We start from the raw sequence: 21,193 nt of genomic DNA on the forward strand, positions 1-21,193 counted from the left end.
TAGGTGGCTCTGGCACATGGCTACCTGTGAGAAGACAGCCCTATCCTGGGCCTCGGCCAGCACCTGCACAGAGTGCCCCAGACCTTGGACATGCTGATCCATAGCCAAAACCTTCACCCCCAATGCGGACGCCACCCATGTGGTGATGGCCTGGGTAGCATGCGTGGTCGGCACCACGTCCTGCTCCTGCACGTAGTTGGACTCTTCCATGCTGGATGCTCGCCAATATCCCCTCATGTAGCCTGAGACTGCACCTCCACAATCGATGGGACTGTCCGTTCCAGAAGTCTGAAACCCGTCTGGATGGCAGCTAGTTCCTGGTGTCGGCCCACCCTCTGACCGTCCGCTCACTCGGTTATTCCTACCTCCACCTGATGCACCGGGGTAGCCATGTGGTGCGCACTAGAGGGTGTCCCAGGAGCCTCTTCACTTAAGTGCCAAACTGAGGTGAGTGTCTCTAGGGTGGCAGTCGGTGTCGGAGACATCAGTGATGGCAAATCAGTGTCATCCTCGGACTCGAGATCAGGGGTGTCCTGTGCTTGGATTAAGGGCTCCCGTCCATGCTGCTGTCTTTGTCGCTGGTTGGCACACAGAGGGGTCTAAGTCTGTGGCACTGACTGGGCGGGGGTCACCAGAAGGTTCTGCAAGGCACCAAGACAAGAGGCATGATTAGATCATGGGCCGGGAGAAGTGGGATGGTGGGGCTGAGGGTGGGGGTGAGGGTGGTGTAGGGGTGAGGATGGTGTGGATGTGGTGTTGGGTGGCGGTGACAGATGTCTGACAGGGAACCACAACCAAGCGAGGTCTTATTTCCTCACCGACGCCGAGCACCACCCTGGCAACTTCTTCTTCTGCCCGCCAACTATGTCTGGGGCCCTGTGCTCAGCCATAGTGAGGGGACGGAGGACCAGCGGTCCCTTTCCAGTTTTTCCCACTCCTGCCGATTATGAGCGGCCTTCTCCTGGGGAGGGGGGCGTGAAACAGAAAACGACAGTGTTAGGGTGGAGGTAGCTTGTGGCCTCAGTGGTCAGGGCACCTAGCCATGGCGGCCGGTATAAGTGCTGGCATGTGGTGCAGGGTGGGGGTTCGACCACTCTCCTGGTTGGGGGGGGCGCGCCAGGTGCCCAGTACTACCAACGCACCCAGACTGTCCTGAGGATGTTGTGCAGTTTTTTATAGCACTGCAGGCCGGTCAAGATGGTGTTGCTCATGGCGCTGACCACCTCTCCCACCTGTGCCCAGGCACAGCGAACAGCAGCGGCTGTCAGCCACCTTCCCGGGCCGGGGTATAAGGTAGCCTGCCTCTCCTCAACCATGTCCAGGAACGTCTTGAGCTCGTCATCTGTGAACCGTGGTGCCGCGTGTCTTGCTGCCATCTTGTTGGCTGGGTGGTATGTGTGGGGAGTGTAATGTGTATATGCGGCTTCAGCTTGTCAGCCTCACGAACCTGGCAAATCCCACACAGTTTCTCATTGGAATAGATTGTGTTCCACATGGCGTCGGTGCTAGCCCCTTAACAGTCACTAAATCGGTCCAGGTACACCTCCAGTTTTGCTGTCGTTGGAGTCCACGAATCCTGCCCTGACGTCAACACTTATTCGCAGGAACGGGGAATCCACCTGGTGGATTTTGAAGAAAGTGAGGCCTGGAATGGCAACTGCTCAAAGGAAGATCAGGATGTGGACTAGAAGGAGAAAGAGAAGGAAGATGCTGAATACAGAGGTGCTCCAACTGCACAGGGAAGTGCCCATGTCAGAGCAGGACTCGAGGGTCTCCTCAGGATGTCATCAATGTCAGAGACCATCCGATACAGCCACTTTCCAGCTGGGCCCCTCTGACCCAGGAGGACAACATAGACAATAACGGATGCACATCTGTCCAGAGATTTCACCGTTCACCTTTGAGGCCCCTTGCTTCCCTTCACATGCCATCCCTCTTTCTAATCTTGCTATTAAAGAATGGAAGCTCGGGCAGCACGGTGGCGCTGTGGGTTAGCCCTGCTGCCTCACGGCGCCGAGATCCCACGTTCGATCCTGGCTCTGGGTCACTGTCCGTGTGAAGTTTTCACATTCTCTGTGTTTGCGTGGGTTTCACCCCCACAACCCAAAGATGTGCAGGGTAGGTGGATTGGCCACGCTAAATTGCAGTGCGGGTTCAATTCCCGTATCGGCCTCCCCGAACAGGCACCAGAATGTGGCGACTAGGGGCTTTTCACAGTAACTTCATTTGAAGCCTACTTGGGACAATAAGCGATTTTCATTTCATTTCATTTTCATTTTTTCAATTGGATACTCTAAATTTTTTTTTTAGATGGAAGCTCACACGTGTGGCAACTTGTCTCAATACTTGCTTAGTGTTCATAGAATTTTGGAGTTTTACAGCACAGAAAGTGGCCCTTCAACCCATCGTGTCTATGCCTCCCATCAAACACCTATCTATTTGGGTTTTTTGCTGCAAAGAGAAACGGTAGGGAGGTGCCGACACTCTGGATTCTTGTAAAACACAATGAGAGGTTTATTAAGGGTGTTGCTTAATGCAGTCAAAGCCTGTGTTAACACTCTGTTGATGTCACTACACATCACATGTATTCCCAGATATATAACACCCCTCCCTGTTTACTTCATTGGTGCAACAACAACAATTAACATTTAAACAACAGATCCCCTGATATATTATTTTGATACATAAATACAATTCAGTAAGACAATCTCTGTGGTGGACGCCTATTCCTTTATGGTAGAATTTAGCATTCCTGAACTCGGCTATTTGCGACCTCAGAAGTGTTCTCATTCCTTTCTGTAGATGGTACTTCTTGAGTAGTTACTTCAGTATCTGTCACTATGGCATTGAAATGTCCCCAGAAACAGAATCTGAACTTGTCATTGTTCCAAAATATAGCTCTCTGGATCTTCTAAAGTTAGAACCTTTTGAGAAGTTTCTGCAAACTCACTTTGTGTAGCAAATAACTGATAAACATGACGTTGCCAAACTCATTCATCATCCAGCTGTACGGTGTCTGATATTGAACATGTCGATGCTAGAATCACAGCTGGTGCCCATTTGACGGTGGTGGCGTAACTCCTAGCTAGCACTCTGGTCCCCTGGTTGAATACTCGTCTTTCAGAGATTTTCTCCCTCCAAGCAATTTGTGCTTGCTGTTGTTGTTTGACAATCTCTGAAGTATCAGGTGGAGTTAACAAATCAAACTCTGTAGTTTCCTCTTGAACAACAGCATTGTGAGTGAACTTTGCTTGATAACATGTACAGTGTTCTGATTAGTGTTGAAATGTGTTTATTCTTCTTGCAAAGGTCCCCTGGTCCTTCGATGCTTTGATAGAATGTTTCAATGATTGCACAAAACGTTCAGCCAATCTATTCATTGCTGGATGATATTGAGCTGACTTGATATGACGTATATTGTTCCCAAGTAGTCCCCAAACTCTTCAAAGTAAACTGAGTACCGTTATCACTGACAATCTGCTCCAGTTTTCCAAATCTTAATTATTTTGGGCAGGATTCTCTATTCTGGAGAGTAAGGGCGGGATTCTCCGGCTGCGCTGCCCGGCGACCGGAAATTCCCGCCCGAGGTCAATGGCCCGCCCCCCACCCATACAAAGAACAAACAAAGAACAAAGAAATGTACAGCACAGGAACAGGCCCTTCGGCCCTCCAAGCCCATGTCGACCATGCTGCCCGACTAAACTACAGTCTTCTACACTTCCTGGGTCCGTATCCCTCTATTCCCATCCTATTCATGTATTTGTCAAGATGCCCCTTAAATGTCACTATCGTCCCTGATTCCACCACCTTCTCCGGTAGCGAGTTCCAGGCACCCACTACCCTCTGTATAAAAAAAACTTGCCTCGTACTTCTACTCTAAACCTTGCCCCTTTCACCTTAAACCTATGCCCCCTAGTAATTGACCCCTCTACCCTGGGGAAAAGCCTCTGACTATCCATTCTGTCTATGCCCCTCACAATTTTGTAGACCTCTATCAGGTCGTTCCAGTGAGAACAAACCGAGTTTATTCAACCGCTCCTCATAGCTAATGCCCTCCATACCAGGCAACATTCTGGTAAATCTCTTCTGCACCCTCTCTAAAGCCTCCTCATCCTTCTGGTAGTGTGGCGACCAGAATTGAACACTATACTCCAAGTGTGGCCTAACTAAGGTTCGAGACAGCTGCAACATGACTTGCCAATTTTTATACTCGATGCCCCGGCCAATGAAGGCAAGCATGCTGTATGCCTTCTTGACTACCTTTTCCACCTGTGTTGCCCCTTTCAGTGACCTGTGGACCTGTACACCTAGATCTCTCTGACTTTCAATACTCTTGAAGGTTCTACCATTCACTGTATATTCCCTACCTGCATTAGACCTTCCAAAATGCATTACCTCACATTTGTCCGGATTAAACTCCATCTGCCATCTCTCCGCCCAAGTCTCCAAACAATCTAAATCCTGCTGTATCCTCTGACAGTCCTCATCGCTATCCGCAATTCCACCAACCTTTGTGTCGTCTGCAAACTTACTAATCAGACCAGTTACATTTTCCTCCAAATCATTTATATATACTACAAACAGCAAAGGTCCCAATGGTAATCTTGCAGCGGGTGGGGCAGAAGAATCCAGCCCAAAGTGTTGCCGCCAGGATTGAATTGCGTGTGATTCGCATTCCCATTGGGAGTGCTATTCACTGAGCAAGTCAGGCACTCTGTTGGCGAGAATTCAGAGCAATTCCCAGCCCACCGGGTGTTCTAACTCCTGGGACCAAAGTTAGCACTAAAGAACCTGGCAGATGGAGCTGTTTTTAAGTGCTCCCCTTACCACACACTCACCAGAGCCACGAAGATGGCTCAGAGAATACCTGCCCCTCGAGGTCAGGAGTCCAAGGTGCACCCACAGCTCCATGCCAGTGAGGAGGGGAGAGGCACCCTCTTCCCCAGGGTGGGCCGCAGACTGAAGCCTCACCTCCTGAACACCACCTGGGAGGTGAAGGCAGAGGCAGCCACTGCTGCCAGTCCCACCAGAAGGAGACAGCTGATGATCTGGAGAGGTAAGGGTCACTGGTGAGGCCTCTGCCCTGAGAGGGGCAGAGAACCAGGGAGGGCTCCAAAGGCCACGATGCAGGTGTTCTCTGATTGGGGAGAGCTCTGCTGATCATCTGTTTCCTCTGCAGTGATGCAGTGCTTCTGAGAAGTGCCAACACCTGGTGGGCCCTGATTGAGATTAGCCAAGCCTATCCTCTTGGTGATACAGTTGGGGTATGATGGTGGCCACAGGGGTGGCCTGGGTGAGCTCCTAGATGGTCAGAGGTCTTCTGAGCATTCAGGTGTGTGAGCACCAGGAGCCTGTAAGTACCACACCCAGTGGTGTAAGTCCTGTCCCACTGAAATTACAAACATCCAGAATGCAATGACCTACTGTGGTAAACTTTGTTGAAGCCATCGCTGACTGTAATTGCTTGGAGCCTGCAGTGAACGTGTCTCCGGAGGCCACAGTGCGGTGCAACAGCAGAAAGCAGGTTGATTTAAAGGACTCCGTGAAGCTGAAAGCAAGTGTTCAGCAGTTTAGTGGGTGAGATTTAGCTGGTTGGGGGAGAGGGGGTGGTTCAGGCTTGGAGTGGGGAGTCAGGTTCAAGTGGGCATCAGGTTGGGGGGTTCGTCTTGGGATGGGGAGTTCCGGGAGGGTGGAGGGAGGTCGAGTTGGGGTGGGTGGGTTGTGCTTGGGGGGGGGGGGGGGGGGGGGGTGGCGTTGGGGGTGGTTTGGTCAGGTCAGTGAGGGGTCAAGTTGATTGCAGAGAGTTGAAGTTAGACGGGGTTTCATTTCTTCTAACTTTCAGAATAACTATTGATGTAAAACTGGCAGAACCATTCAAATTTAAATCACTTTATCCAATGGTTCCCAGCCCAGTGCAGTTATCCAGGGGAAGTTGGCATTTCTGGGCAATTGCTGGGCAAACGCTTACCCGGGAACCTCTGAGTGGGGTTCCCCAGTACATCTTTGGGGTAACCCACCAAATGGGACGCTGGGCAACCTGGAAGTTGCGGGCAGTATATGTGTTTGAATGTGACAGTCAAGCTTCTGGAGGAGCAAAGCAACTTGAGCTGAATCTTGCTGATTTCTGCATTTAGCCGCATGTGCAGATGCCTGAAGTTGCTGTCTAGTTCACTCCCTGATCAGCAAGCACTGGCAGGTCACCATTATTCTTGCCATAAAATATTCAGCATTGCAAATTACCAGACAAATGCAAGTCTTTTTCCATGAAAAATTCACATTTTTCTTATGTAGCTTGACCCGAGTTGTGAAGGCATTTTTTTTCCTGATTTCACTCCCCTGCTTTTATGGCTGTTGACATTTACATGATCAATGGTACCATATATTTACATGATGTGAAATAAAAATGGTAGCAATTTCAGAATAATGAGATTGTAAATCTAGACAGTTATTGTTTTAAAACTGTTCATCTTTTATTGCCTGTATTTCATTCCTCCCCAAAAAGAAATATTACATTTATTTTGTCAATTACAGTAGCACAGTGGTTAGCACTGTTGCTTCACAGCAGCAGGGTCCCAGGTTTGATTCCTGCTTGAGTCACTGTCTGTGCGGAGTCTGCAGCTCTCCGTGTCTGCGTGGGTTTCCTCTGGGGGTTCCAGTTTCCTCCCACAAGTCCCGAAAGACGTTCTGTTAGGTGAATTAGACATTCTGAATTCTCCCTCTGTGTACCTGAACAGGCGCCGTAGTGTGGCGATTAGGGGATTTTCACAGTAACTTCATTGCAGTGTTAATGTAAGCCTACTTGTGTCGATAATAAAGATTGCTTTGGTCCATTTCAGTCATTTCTTGTTTAATTGTGAAAGACAAAATTATTTTTCAACCTGGACTGTTCTTTTTCTTTGCAGTCTTCTTTAATATCAGAGCCATCTATTGATCTGCTTCCGCAGGGGCTATTGCCCCAAGCTACCATGGTCAATCAGTCTGCGTCAATGGCACAGGTTAGAAAACAAATACACTTTTTTTTACTTACTTCAACATATTGTCTTTAATTTCCATAACATTTTGTTTGTAATCTTCAGCTTGTGACTCCCGAGGCCCTGTACCTATGCCCAGCTGTGCAGGGCTGTGTCTGTCCTCCATCTTCCAGGAGAAACTGTTCCCAACCACCCCTGGCTCTCTTACCTCCTCTTGATGTTCTCATCATCTGGTGCCAGCCACCCGATCTATTTTCATGTGGGGATCCACTAAGGTGACTATCTAAGCTAGTGCAGGACGCACTTGAAACTTGTGACAGTGCTTGGTCTGCGGACTCTTCTGGCAGCACTTGCCACAGTTAAAGCACAGAAATTTGTCCTTGCCCCTCCATGTCAGAAGCTGTAGGGGACTCGAGAAGAAATCATGAGAACTTGCCTTGGAGAATAGAAGCCTCTTCAGTGCTTTACCAAAGCAGCTGAGTCTTTGGTATGCTGTCAGACAGGGTGGAATGCACTGGACTCCGTTAATCTATGCATTGCATTATTTCTTCACTGGGGATGCTCATCGTGCCTTCTCGACTGGCTCATGGTTAGCCACTCTGGCAATTTCCATGACAATCACAATGTGTAGATTGAGCACTTATAACTACAGAATTCCTACAGTGCAGAAGGAGGCCATTCAGCCCATAGACTCTGCGCTGACCCTCTGAAAGAGCACCCTACCTAGGGCCACTGTCCCACCCTATCCCCGTAACCCCATAACCCCACCTAACCTGTGCATATTTGGACACTAAGGGGCAATTAATCATCGCCAATCTACCTAACCTGCACATCTTTGGATTGTGGGTGGAAACTGGAGAACCCAGCGGAAACCCACGCAGACACAAGGAGCAAACTCCCCACGGACAGTCACCCAAGGTTGGAATTGAATCCAGGTCCCTGGCGCTGTGAGGCAGCACAGGCCTTTGTCATTTCTCAAACATTATGTGTCCTTTTCACCTGAAAGGACAAAAAAGAAAGAGTTACAGTGCTGCTGGTCTCCATGACAAATGCTAACGCCTGATTGACACAAGAAGCTGCATGTTTCACTGCTGGCAGATCCTCAAACAGCGCTATGGTCTAAGCCTTGCTGAAGAATCAATAAGTAGACTGGGCACACATTCCTGCCATGTTCAAGAACAACATTCAGCCTCAGGCTCGTCAGTTGATGTGTCTTCTGGAGGTTGAATGCCAAGAGGCCTGGCATGAGTGTCTTGTACTGCACTTATCTTGTCTGAGTAAAGAAGGTCATTGAACCTTTTCCTACACTGGCTGCAATTTGTTTCCATTGTTGGGTGTGTTATAATGATATAAAGGCACCTGTGACTCAGGGGATTGGGTAAACACTTTATAGATTCATTTATTTAGACATGGAAATGTTTATACAGAGGGATAAAGTTTGAAGAGCGGAGCTGTGTCTGTGTGTCTCTGCTCAAAAGCAAAAGTGAAACTAAAACTGGATGACGTGTCACAGTTCCTTTCTAGTGATGTCATGCTGCAATCCCTTAAAAGCATATTGCAACAGCCATATTTCATCCTTTCACCTTCTCCGCAAACTCCATTCTTGCCCGCTTGGTTTGGGAGGGTGGCCTTCTCCTACCACCCTCTGAAAAAAGGACTTCCTTCCTGTTTCTCACCGTGCCTGCGAAGCACAGCACAGCCTTGCCTTGGATGCCAGCCTTCTGCCTCTCTTCTGGAATCCCTGGTGACCGCGTGCTTGCATCCTTGAAATTAAATGGCAGTCGCGTAATGGCATAAACGGACCCTCGGCTGCTCAGATGCACCTCCATTCCCACCCTTGTAGCCACTGGTTGGCCACCCAACAGTCTGACACTGTCAAAATCAGGGGCTGTGACTACTTACTGCCCCCACCACACCCCCTGAAGTGTGGGATCAGTGGTCCTGAAGTTGGTTTCCTGACTCTGAAAGGAAAATCCAGCCCCATTTCTTGTCATTGTCTTTAAACAATGGTAGTTCAGTTTGAATATTTCCAAACTAAAGTTCTGATTCAAATAAATGACTGCCCCATTACTATATTTAGATTGAGAATTACATTTAAACATGACTGTCCACATGAAATATATGTAATTTAAACTTGAGCATGTTTTTAAAAATATCGATATTGTTCTAAATACCAGTTCCCAGCACAGTTGGATATGATTCAGTCTCTCAAGGACCAGCTTGAGCAACGTACACGTATTCTCCAAGCAAACATCACATGGCAGCAAGAAGAACTACATAAAATCCAGGAGCAACTGTGCATGGTGGATGATTCAAATTTACAGGTGAAAATGTACAACAGATGCTTGCAGCAAATTGGAAAATTATGGTGGGATACATCAGTCTAACTTTATGTTCTAAAATGTATTCAACCCATTCCTATTTCAAGATGCAATTTGTGTCCACATTTTGGAATACAAAGTGAACTAATAGTGATAACTAGTTGAACATCAGAATAGAATTGTTTCCCTATAAAGTGGGGGGGGGGAATTTTCTCAGGTGCCTCGCCTTCTTGTTTCTGTTGAAATTACAGAAGTCAGGCAGGACGGTGGCACAGTGGTTAGCACTGCTGCCTCACAGCGCCGAGGTCCCCGATTCGATCATGGACCTGAGTCACTGTCCATGTGGAGTTTGCACATTCTCCCCATGTTTGCGTGGGTTTCGCCCCCACAACACAAAGATGTGCTGCGTAGGTGGATTGGCCACGCTAAGTTGCCCCTGAATTGGAAAAATGAATTGGGTACTCTAAATTTATTTTAAAAAAGAAAATACAGAAGACTGAAAAACTACTGGACAGGAACTCCAACTAAAGGGTGGGATTCTCCAGTCTCCCAGCTGTTTCCCCACAGCGGGAGGCTGTGCGTTGTTCGCTGGTGATGGGATTCTCTGTTCCCGCCGCTGTCAATCACCCCACGCATGGAAACGTGCAGGCAGGGGTATGTTGCCAACAGGATCAGCAAAATCTGCTGCCAGCAAACTTCCAGAGAAGTTTGGCCAAAATGGCAGAAAGTGTAACCCTGAATTTCTGAGAGTTGGACCTTGAAACATCTTGCAGCAGGAATACAGATTTATTGCTGTGACCTCAGATAAACTGGTGCTGTTGTGTTTCTATGGATAAAGGTCATATACCATAAAATATGGTGTACTGAAAGCAATCTAGAAGTCACACTCAGGGTGTTTACAATAAATTACCAACAAAGCACCAGCCAGTCCTTACGTTTTACGGATTGAAAATCCTGTATGAATACTGTGATGCACCGTTCCTGGGAACAAAATTGGCTTGTCATTGGCCTATCCAATAAGATATCTATAGCTAATCCCGTCATGGTGCAGGGAAAATTAGACAGTAATGTTGAAACATATCTGCAGGCCACTCAAATCATTTATACCGTTGGGATTACTACCTATGAGGAAGACCTCACTTTAGCTCATAGGTTTTAGACCTGGTTCAGTGGTGGCACTCTTGCCTCTGATATAGAAAGCATTGGGTTCAAGCCCCACTTCTGGACTTGAGCACATGTTCTAGGTTGTGTCATAATAATCTTGTTCATGGTTCATATTAATATTTCAGAGGTCATTTTTAAATTTTTGGAAGATTAAATTTGTAACGGTTCGGTAATTAAAACGCTGGATTTTTTGTAAATGCCAGAACGCCTCAAGTAATGGCAGTTTATGTTGGGTTTAATAGGACTGGGGAGGTGGCGCTGTCAGTGGTGTGGGAAGCATTGAAGGCAGTAGTGAAGGATGTGGTTATCTTGTTTAAGGCTCAGGTGAATAGGGAGGTAAAGGAGGAGCGTAAACAGTTAGCAGAGGAAATTTTGGAGGTGGATGGATGTTATGCAGAGGATCTGACTTCGGATCTTCTGGGGGGTGGGGGAGGAAGAAGTTGCAGGTGAGGTTTGACCTTCTGTCCATGGGAAAGTAAATTCGGCAATTAAGGCCGGTGAAGGAGGCAGTATATGTGTATGGGGAGAAGGCCAACTAACGGCAGGCGGCCGCGAGAGAGATTGTTCAGGTCCGGGATAGGACAGGGGAGTTGGTGGTGGTGCTCAAACAGGTGAAAAAGGTATTTGAAGAACTTTATAAGAATCTATATAAGTCGGAGCCTCCGGAGGATGAGTCAGACATGAGGGAGTTTCTGAACGATTGGTGTGTCCTGTGGTGGGAGAGGAGGAGAGGGTGGAGGAACTACGGGCTGTGATAGGGAAGATAGGTAAGGCACTGGGACTGGACTGTTTCCTGATGGAGTTTTGTAAGAGGTTTCTGAATAAGTTGGCGACACTGCAGGCGGATATGTTCGAGGATGCGATAGCGAAGGCGGTACTGTCGGAAAAAATGGGACAAGATCCATTTTTCTGCTGCAGAAAAAGGAGAAGGACCCAGTAGAGTGTGGGTCGTTCAGGTCAATATCATTATTGAATGTGGATGCCAAGTTTTGACAAAGTTGTTGCCGTTCAAGTTGGAGGAGTGCCTCCCGAAGGTGACTGGGGAAGAGCGGACGGAGTTCATGAAAGGCAGACAGTTGTCGTCTACTGTGTGGCGCCTGTTGAATGTGGCGCTTTCTCCGGCAGAAGGGAAGGAGTTGGAGATGGCGGTGCTGCTGGATCCAGAGAAGGTGTTTGATCACATGGAGTTGAGCTATTTGTTTGTGGTGTTGGAGAGGTTTGCGATTGTGCCGAAGGTGTGGGTGAAGCTGTTGTCCAAGGTCCCGATAGCGAGTGTGCATACAAACAAGATGAATTCAGGCTACTTTCTGTCATAATATACATCTATGTATATAATTGAGTGCAGACAGGCAGTGATTGACACACAGGATGACCAGTAAGCACACAGAACAGAGCAGCCAATCACTAGACAGGACGTGACCACAATAAAGCCAGAGGACACCAGTTTTCCCGCTCTCTCGGGACTCAGCCTCCGGGACAATCAGAGTTAGTGAGCTGGCCAGTGCAAACACCGTGTGGTAGCTAGTAAGTCTGGTTAGGCTAGTATCAGGTCTCCAGTCAAGTCAGCATAGTGTCAACCCACAGTTGAACATGTATAATAGTTTAGATGTTAAATTAAAAATTGTGTTGCATCTTATCAAGTGTTGGAGGTCTGTCTCTCGCTACACTGCATCAAGTGCAGTCCACATCGACCCAGCCTACCCAACACATCATGGTACCAGTGAGTGATGCTGAAAATTGACGGACCTACTTTGAGTGAATCAGCGTTGACCAGCAAACAGACAGACCTTTCTTGAGTGAATCAGTGTTGACCAGCAAACAGATGGACCTTTCTTGAGTGAATCAGCGTTGACCAGCAAACAGCCATCCGGTGACATGGAAAAACGTCTGCCCTCCTCCGCAGCTCCGCATCGCCGGCAACCTCGGTACAAATTGGAAGATCTTCAAACAAAAGTTCCAACTCTATCCAGAAGCCACCGACCTCGAGGCCGCATCGGACGCCAGGAAGATCGCACTATTCTTCTCCACAGCCGGGGACCACGCCATCCACATCTACAACTCCCTTACATTCGCTGAAGGCGAAGACAAGACAAAATTTAAAACAGTCCTACTGAAGTTCGAAGCCACTGCGACATTGAGTGAATGAGAGCTTTGAACGGTACGTTTTCCAGCAGAGGCTTCAGGGTAAGGATAAACCTTTTCAATCCTTTCTGACCCATCTCCGCATCCTCGCGCAGTCATGTAACTATGACTCGACCACTGATTCCATGATCCGGGATCAAATCATTTTTGGGGTCCACTCCGATGCCCTTTGCCAGCAGCTCCTGAAAGTCAAGCAGCTCACCCCTCACCATCGCCATCGAAACGTGCGTTCTCCACAAACATGCTCACAATCGGTACTCCCACATCAGGGTGGCAGAAACGGCAAAGCTAACCTCCCAGGAGGCAGAACGGGTGCAGGCCATCGCACAAATGCAGGGTTTAAGTATCGACGAGGGTGGCCATTCCGCACACTTTTCCCGGGCCCCTGCGCATGCGCGCCACGACCGAGGAGACGGCGAGACCGACGACCAGACTGCGCAGGTGCGTACGTCATTCGACCGCACTGCGCATACGCGATGGCGCACGGAACGCGCTGATGTTGGCGTCATGACATGTCTGAATTGTGGTTCCGCCCATTTAATGCAGCCATGTACTGCAAAATCACGCGGCGTCTACAGTGTGGCAAGCTTGGCCACTACGCAGCCCTTTGCAGATCTGCTCCACTGCCCAGCATCCAACGATCCCAGCCGCGGTGCAGAAGCGTCCGTTCAATACAGCAGGCCATGCCAGACTCTGGCCCCGACATCCCAACAGACCCTGATGCTGCGTGCCTCAAATCTCCATTCCCGGTGGGCAACATCACAAAGCATGCGCTGCCTTTCTCCAAGACAGCGAAGCACCTCCCGATCCTCAGCGTGGATCCCAACGACATGTGGTGTGCTGTCCTCACAGTCAACAAGGCTCGTATCTGGTTCAAACTGGACACTGGCGCATCGGTGAACCTCATCTCCAAATCCGATATCGACACCATCCGCGTCAGACCAAGCATTCTTCCACCGGCCTGTCAGCGCCTTGACTACAATGGCAATGCCATAGCTGCCAATGGCTCATGCCAACTCGGAGTTTCCAATAAGTCATTTAAAGCGACACTGCGATTTGAGATTGTGGGACCTGACAGAGCATCCCTGCCCGGTGCTCGAGCCTGCAAACTCCTGAACTTGGTTCAGCGAGTCCACACCATGTCGTCCTCACAGGCGACGGCCTCACCTGATGAGAGCTTCCAGGCTGAAATTGATGACATCATCACGCAGTACCACAGCGTGTTCGACGGAATGGGCACACTCCCATACCGATACAAAATCCTGCTCAAACCAAACGCCACCCCTGTGATCCACGCACCATGTCGGGTGCCGGCACCCCTCAAGGACCGCCTCAAGCAGCAGTTACAGGACCTCCAGGACCAGGGCACCATATCAAAGGTCACAGAACCCACAGACTGGGTCAGCTCCATGGTCTGCGTCAAGAAACCGTCAGGGGAGCTTCGAATCTGCATCGACCCCAAGGATTTAAACCGCAACATCATGAGGGAACATTACCTGATACCAAAACGAGAAGAGTTGACCAGCGAGATGGCTCATGCCAAACTCTTTACAAAGCTGGACGCCTCCAAGAGGTTCTGGCAAATACAGCTGGATGCATCCAGTCGCAAGCTGTACACATTCAATACCCCGTTCGGTCGCTACTGCTACAACCGGATGCCTTTTGGCATCATCTCTGCCTCAGAGGTATTTCACTGCATCATGGAACAGATGATGGAGGGTATCAAAGGGGTGCGCGTGTATGTTGACGATGTCATAATCTGGTCCACAACTCTATGTTCTATCGTGTAGATGGGCTTTAGAGTGGTTTCACAGGTCGGCGCAACATCGAGGGCCGAAGGGCCTGTACTGCGCTGTAATGTTCTATGTTCCTGAAGAACACATCGATCGCCTCAAGTAGGTATTCCACTGAATCCATGAGCATGGCCTCCGACTCAACAGAGCGAAGTGCTCGTTCGGTCAATCAGAAATCAAATTCCTTGGTGACCACATCTTGCAGCAAGGCGCGCGGCCAGATGCTGACAAGGTCTCAGCGATCAACGCCATGAAGACCCCAGAGGACAGGGAAGGCAGTCCTCCGCTTTCTAGGACTGATCAACGTCCTCAGGAAGTTCATTCCCAACATGGCGGCACACACCACAGCCCTCCGCCATCTCGTCAAAAAGTCAACGGAATTTCAGTGGCTGCCTGCTCATGAGAACAAATGGCATGCGCTGAGGGCAAAACACACCACAGCCCTGGTTCTGGCGTTCTTCGACCCTACCAGAGAGACCAAAATATCCACTGACGCAAGCCAGGACGGTATTGGGGCGGTGCGCCTCCAACGGGATGACTCCTCCTCATGGGCCCCAGTTGCGTATGCCTCCAGAGCCATGACGCCCACTGAGCAACGGTACGTTCAGATCGAGAAGGAATGTCTGGGCCTCCTAACGGGAATCGACAAATTTCACGACTATGTGTATGGCCTCCCAAAATTCACGGTTGAGACGGACCACAGGTCATTAGTCCACATAATCCAGAAGGATTTGAATGACATGACGCCTCGGTTACAACGAATCCTTCTCAAGCTACGCCGCTATGACTTTGAACTTGTCTACACGCCAGGCAAAGAACTCATTGTTGCAGATGCCCTTTCCAGGTCTATCACCACACCGTGTGAACAAACTGACTTTGTCTGCCAAATCGATGCGCAGATGCAATTGTGTGCCTCCAACCTTCTGGCCACTGATGAGAGGGTCATCCAAATTTGTGAGGAAACGGCCAAGGATCCTCTGCTACAGCGTGTGATGCAGCACCTCACGAATGGCTGGCAGAAGGGACAGTGTCCCCAGTTTTACAATGTTAAGGCCGACCTGACGGTGGTGGACGGCATCCTCATGAAGCTCGATAGGATTGTGATTCCGCAGAGCATGCGAGCTATGGTGCTCGGCCAACTCCATGAGGGTCACCTGGGGGTCGAGAAATGTCGACGCAGAGCTCGAGAGGCAGTCTATTGGCCGGGCATCAGCCAGGATGTTGCCAACACGGTCCTCAACTGCCCCACATGTCAGAAATTTCAGCCAGCTCAACCCAAAGAAACTCTGCAGCAACATGAGATAGTGACCTCCCCATGGTCCAAAGTCGGTGTCGACCTTTTCCACGCCAAGGGACGTGACTATGTCCTCCTGGTCGACTACTTCTCCAGTTACCCAGAAGCGGTGAAACTGTCCGACCTCACGTCGAAGGCGGTGATTAAAGCATGCAAAGAAACGTTTGCCAGGCATGGGATACCGCTCAGGGTGATGAGTGACAACGGTCCCTGTTTTTACAGCCAGGAATGGTCTGATTTTGCCCGCCTATACAACTTTCATCACGTAACCTCCAGCCCCCACTACCCGCAGTCAAACGGAAAGGCCGAAAAAGGGGTCCATATCGTCAAGAGATTACTATGCAAGGCTGCAGACTCAGGCTCCGACTTCAACCTGGCGCTGCTGGCATACAGAGCACCCCCGCTGTCCACTGGGTTGTCTCCCGCGCAGATGCTCATGCACCGCACTCTGCGAACCACGGTTCCAGCCATCCATGTTCCAGACCTTGACCACTTCACGGTCATACAAAAGATGCAGCAATCTCGGGCCCAACAGAAATCAGCATACGACATTCATGCCACGGATCTCCCCGAGCTGGTCCCAACTGATCGTGTTCGTGTGCAGTTGCCTGACGGCGGCTGGTCCGCCACAGCTGTGGTGATCAAGCAAGTGGCCCCGAGATCGTTCCTCGTCCGCATGGCTCCTTCCTACGACGCAACAGACGGGCGCTGCGCAGAGTTCCACGCCCGCCACCCAACCATGATGTCCCGCCTCACACAATGCTTCCTCCGGACGTGCCCTACCACGAGGCCACCGATCTACCAGAAATCCTGCCGACCTCTGCGACAACCGCATTGACGGTGGTCCCTCCTATCCAAGTGCAGGCGGCCCCTGATCCACCTTGAGGCGGTCAACCAGAATTCGTCGCCCGCCGTTGAGACTAAACTTATAGACTGAGCTTTTGCACAACTGTGGTACCTTATTGTTTTGACCTCTGTAAATATCGTATTTTACTGTTTCATCTGCCCTATATCTGCACTAGCGACACCTTCCTGTGTACATAAGGTCATTTTCGCACATTCTGTTTATAGTTATGCACATATACGCATCCACACGCACATGCACCTTAATATTTATTATCTCAACACACATAGTACAAAACAAAATGAAAAAGGGAGGGAGATGTCATAATATACATCTATGTATTTAATGGAGTGCAGACAGGCAGTGATTGACATACAGGATGACCAGTAAGCACACAGAACAGAGCAGCCAATCACTAGACAGGACGTGACCACTATAAAGCCAGAGGACACCAGTTTTCCCGCTCTCTCGGGACCAAGCCTCCGGGACAGTCAGAGTTAGTGAGCTGGCCAGTGCAAACACCATGTGGTAGCTAGTAAGTCTGGTTAGGCTAGTATCAGGTCTCCAGTCAAGTCAGCATAGTGTCAACCCACAGTTGAACATGTATAATAGTTTAGATGTTAAATAAAATCATGCTGCATCTTATCAAGTGTTGGAGGTCTATCTCTCGCTACACTGCATCAAGTGCAGTCCACATCGACTCAGCCTACCTAACACATCACTTACCTTTGCACAGGAGAACGAGGCAGGGGTGCCCTATGTCCCCCCCCCTTATGTTCACGCTCGCAATAGAGCCCTTGGCCATTGCACAAAAGTGCTCAGATGATGAAAGGGGGATAAGATGGGGGGGGGTTCAGTGATTTACTGAGGTGGGATAGCCTTCCCCTATCGTTGGCAGGCTGGGCGCAGGTGGTTAAGATGAATATTTTGCAGCCATTTTTGTTCATTTTCAGTGCTTGCCAGTCTTTTTGCCAAAATCGTTTTTTATGGGGTGGAGAGGCTGGTTTCATCATTTGTGTGGGCAGGGAAGGTAGCAAGGATTAGGGGGACTGTGCTCCAGAGAGGGCCCTTCCGAATTTGATATATTATTATTGGGCTGTGAATGCTGAGAAGGTGCGGGGTGAGAGCAGGGAAACTGAGGCGTTGTGGGTGATTATGGAGACAGGTTCCTGTGAGGGGTCGGGGTTGCGGGCACTGGCAATGGCAGTGCTCCCGTTTGCCCCAGGGACGTATTTGGGGAGTCCAGTGGTGACGGCCACACTGAAAATATGGAGGCAGTTTCAGCAGCACTTTAAATTGGGGGCGTGGTCGAAGTTGATGCTGATTCGAGGGAACCATGGGTTTGAACCTTGGAGGATGGATGGAAGGTTTCGGGGATGGGAGGAGTGAGGGGTAGTGGAAATAAAGGATCTGTTTCGAGAAGGATGGGTTTGCGAGTTTGGAAGTGTTGGGAGTGAAGTTTGGTGTCCCGCGCAGGGAAGGTTTCAGGTACATGCAGATGTGGGATTTTGTGACAAAGCTCGTGGCGACCTTCCGGTGGCACCACCCTCGTCGTTACTGGCGAGGGTGTTGTCGGTGTTTGGAAGTTGGGGGGGTCATCTCAGCTATTTATGGGAAGATTTTGGAGAAGGATAGGGCATCTCTGGAGGGGGTTAAGGCCAAGTGGGAAGAGGAGTTGGGAACGTCGTTGGAGGAGGGATTGTGGTGTGAGGTGCTGTGGAGGGTGAATGCCTCAACCTTGTGTGCGAGGCTGGGTTTGATACGGCTAAAGGTAGTACACAGAGCGCACCTGACAGAGTTGAGGATGAGCCGGTTGTTTGAGGGGGTGGAGGATACTTGTAAGTGGAGTGAGAGGGGTCCATCCAATCATGTACACATGTTCTGGTTCTGTCCAAAGATCGGGGCCATTCTTCAGCACCATGTCAGCAAATCTACATGTGGACTTAGAGCCTAGTCCCCTGGCCCATTTTCAGGTGTCAGATTTGCTGGAGGTTCAGACCGGTGGGGGTGGGGGCGTGGGGGGGGGGGGGGGGGGGGGTGTGCAGATGTTTTAGCCTTTGCTTCTTTGATTGCTCGTAGGCGGGTCCTGTTGGTCAGTTTCTCTACCCTGTGCCTCAATATGGCTGGGGATCTACTGGAATTCTTGTATTTGGAAAAGGTGAAATTTGCTCAGATGAGTCGAGTGAGGGGTTCCACAAGAGATCGGGTCTGTTTGTATTGCAATTCGGGGAGCTGGTTGCCGCCAATTGTTAGAGGGAGGGGTGGGGGATTAGATGGGGGAGATTGGGTAGGGGAGAGGAGGTGGATCCGGAGGAGTTGTTTTGGGTTGATTTTAGTTTCTAAATGTTGTGTGTTTTATGTGTTTAATTGTTAAAATGTTAAAATGTGAATAAAAATATATATTTTTTAAAGTAATGGCAGTACAAAGGGTTCTGTCTGTACTCCTGAGGTCAGAAGGTGTGGCAGATGGCCTTTTTAAAAAAATTTAAAGTACCTAATTATTATTTTTTTCTAATTAAGGGGCAATTTAGCCAGGCCAATCCACCTACACTACACATCTTTGGGTTGTGGGGGTGAGACCCACGCAGACTTGGAGAGAACGTGCAAACTCCACACAGACAGTGACCCGGGGCCGGAATCGACCCGGGTCCTCGGCACGTGAGGCATGGTGCTAACCACTGCACCACTGTGCTGCCCAGATGGCCTTCTTTTAACCAGGGTATTGTAGACAGTAAGTCTGCGAAAAATCATTCAAAATTTGAATTATTCACACAGACTTCAGGGTCGACATGTTTGATTTTGAAGCTAAAAGTTAATTAATCTAAAAATCTATCTGAAGGTGGTTGCAGATCGGGGGGTAGGTATGTGATTGTGACAGGGGCGCTGGAGGGGGGCTAGTGGCGCTGGTAAGTGTATATGGTCCCAATTGGGATGATGTGGGATTCGCGAAGATGGTGTGTGGGGCCATCCCCGACTTGGACACACACAAACTGATAGTGGGGGGGGACTGGAACTTGGTGCGGGAGCCAAAATTGGACATGTCACGGCCGCGCTCGCTAGTCCCGTCAGGGGGGGCGAAGGCGCTGGTTCGGCTTATGGTGGAAATGGGAGGGGTGGACCCTTGGAGGTGTCCCGAGGGAGCGGGAGTACTCTTTTTTCTCAGCGGTCCATCAGGTATACTCGCGGATTGACTTTTTCATGGCAGGGAAAGCGCTGCTGGCTGGGGTTATAGGGTCGGAGTACTCGGCAATTGCAATATCAGATCATGCTCCGCATTGGGTGGATATGGTACTGGATAAAGGGATGGTACAGAGACCAGGGTGGAAGTTAGATGTGCGACTGTTGGGGGACCGAGAGTTCTGTAACAAAATTGAAAAAGTAATCGAGGAATATTGTAGGTTTTAACTGCACGGGTGAGGTGTCAAAGGCGGTTGTTTGGGAGGCTTTAAAGGCGGTGGTGAGGGGTGAGGTGGTCTCGTTCAAGGCTAGGCTAGACAAAGAGGAGAGGTTGGAACGTCAGAGGGTAATAGATAAGATGCTGGAGGTAGACAGGAGGTATGCAGAAGATAGGAACCCAGCACAGTTGGAAAAGAGGAAGGAACTCCAGGCGAGCTTTGACTGACTATCTACCAGGAAGGCGGTGCGCCAATTGAGGCAAGCAAGGGGTGCAGTTTACGATCATGGAGAGAAGGCGGGCCGAATGTTGGCGGGTCAGCTCCGTAGGGAAGCTGCGGCAAGGGAAATTGTCCAGGTGCAGGACAGGGCAGGGAAGTTGGTGGGAGATCCAGATCAGATTAACAAGGTCTTTAAGGAATTCTATGAGAGGTTGTACAGGTCAGAGCCACCTGGTGGAGGCCGGGAGTTGCAGGAATTTCTAGATGGGCTGGAGTACCCGAGGTTAGGGGAGGGGGACAGGGCTACATTAGAGGGGGGCGATAGTGGAGCAGGAGATAAAAGATGCGATTGAGAGGATGCAGTCAGGGAAGGTGGCAGGGCCGGTTGGGTTTCCAGTGGAATAAAAAATTCAAAATTAAACTGGTACCGCTGATGGTGGGGATGTTTGAGGAGGCAATAGGGAAGGAGGTGTTACCACAAACTTTGGGCATGCATCGATTTCCCTGTTACTTAAAAAAGATAAGGATGTGACGGAGTGTGGGTTGTATAGGCCCATATCACTTTTAAACGTGAACGCATAGATATTGGCGAAGGTACTGGCGGGTAGGCTGGAGGAGTACCTCCCGAAGGTGATAGGTGAAGATCAGACGGGGTTTGTGAGAGGGAGGCAGCTCTTTACGAACATTAGGAGGGTGTGGAACGTGGTTATGGTACCGGCGGAGGGGAAGGAAACAGGTGGTTGTGGCATTGGACGCCGAGAAAGCGTTTGACCGGGTAGAATGGGGGGACTTGATGGCAGTTCTAGGGTGGTTTGGAATTGGACCCAGATTTGTGGACTGGGTAACTGTTGGAGCCGAGGGCCAGTGTCCGCACAATAACATCAGCTCAGAATACTTTCCTCTCCACTGTGGGACTAGGCAGGGATGTCCTATGTCCCCCCCTGCTGTTTGCACTCGCGATTGAGCCATTGGCCATCGCATTAAGACGCTTGGGGGAATGGAAAGGGATAGTGCGGGGTGGGGGTGGGGGGGATGGAGCATAGGGTGTCC

At 49.8% G+C, this 21,193-nt stretch overlaps 1 protein-coding gene across 5 annotated transcripts in view; it reads left to right on the forward strand.

Moving 5' to 3' along the window:
• The window catches only part of LOC140391761 (large ribosomal subunit protein eL31), a 245,433-nt gene that overhangs the window by 155,489 nt on the left and 68,751 nt on the right, over positions 1-21,193 (forward strand). For all 5 annotated transcript variants that reach the window (XM_072476605.1, XM_072476608.1, XM_072476604.1 and 2 more), the window contains 2 exons: positions 6,903-6,995; positions 9,149-9,295. In XM_072476605.1, coding sequence (XP_072332706.1) covers positions 6,903-6,995; positions 9,149-9,295 — 240 coding nt within the window. The remainder of the gene's footprint in view (positions 1-6,902; positions 6,996-9,148; positions 9,296-21,193) is intronic.

Source organism: Scyliorhinus torazame, chromosome 15 (assembly GCF_047496885.1).
Source record: "Scyliorhinus torazame isolate Kashiwa2021f chromosome 15, sScyTor2.1, whole genome shotgun sequence".
In the NCBI taxonomy this organism is placed as follows: Eukaryota; Metazoa; Chordata; class Chondrichthyes; order Carcharhiniformes; family Scyliorhinidae; genus Scyliorhinus; species Scyliorhinus torazame.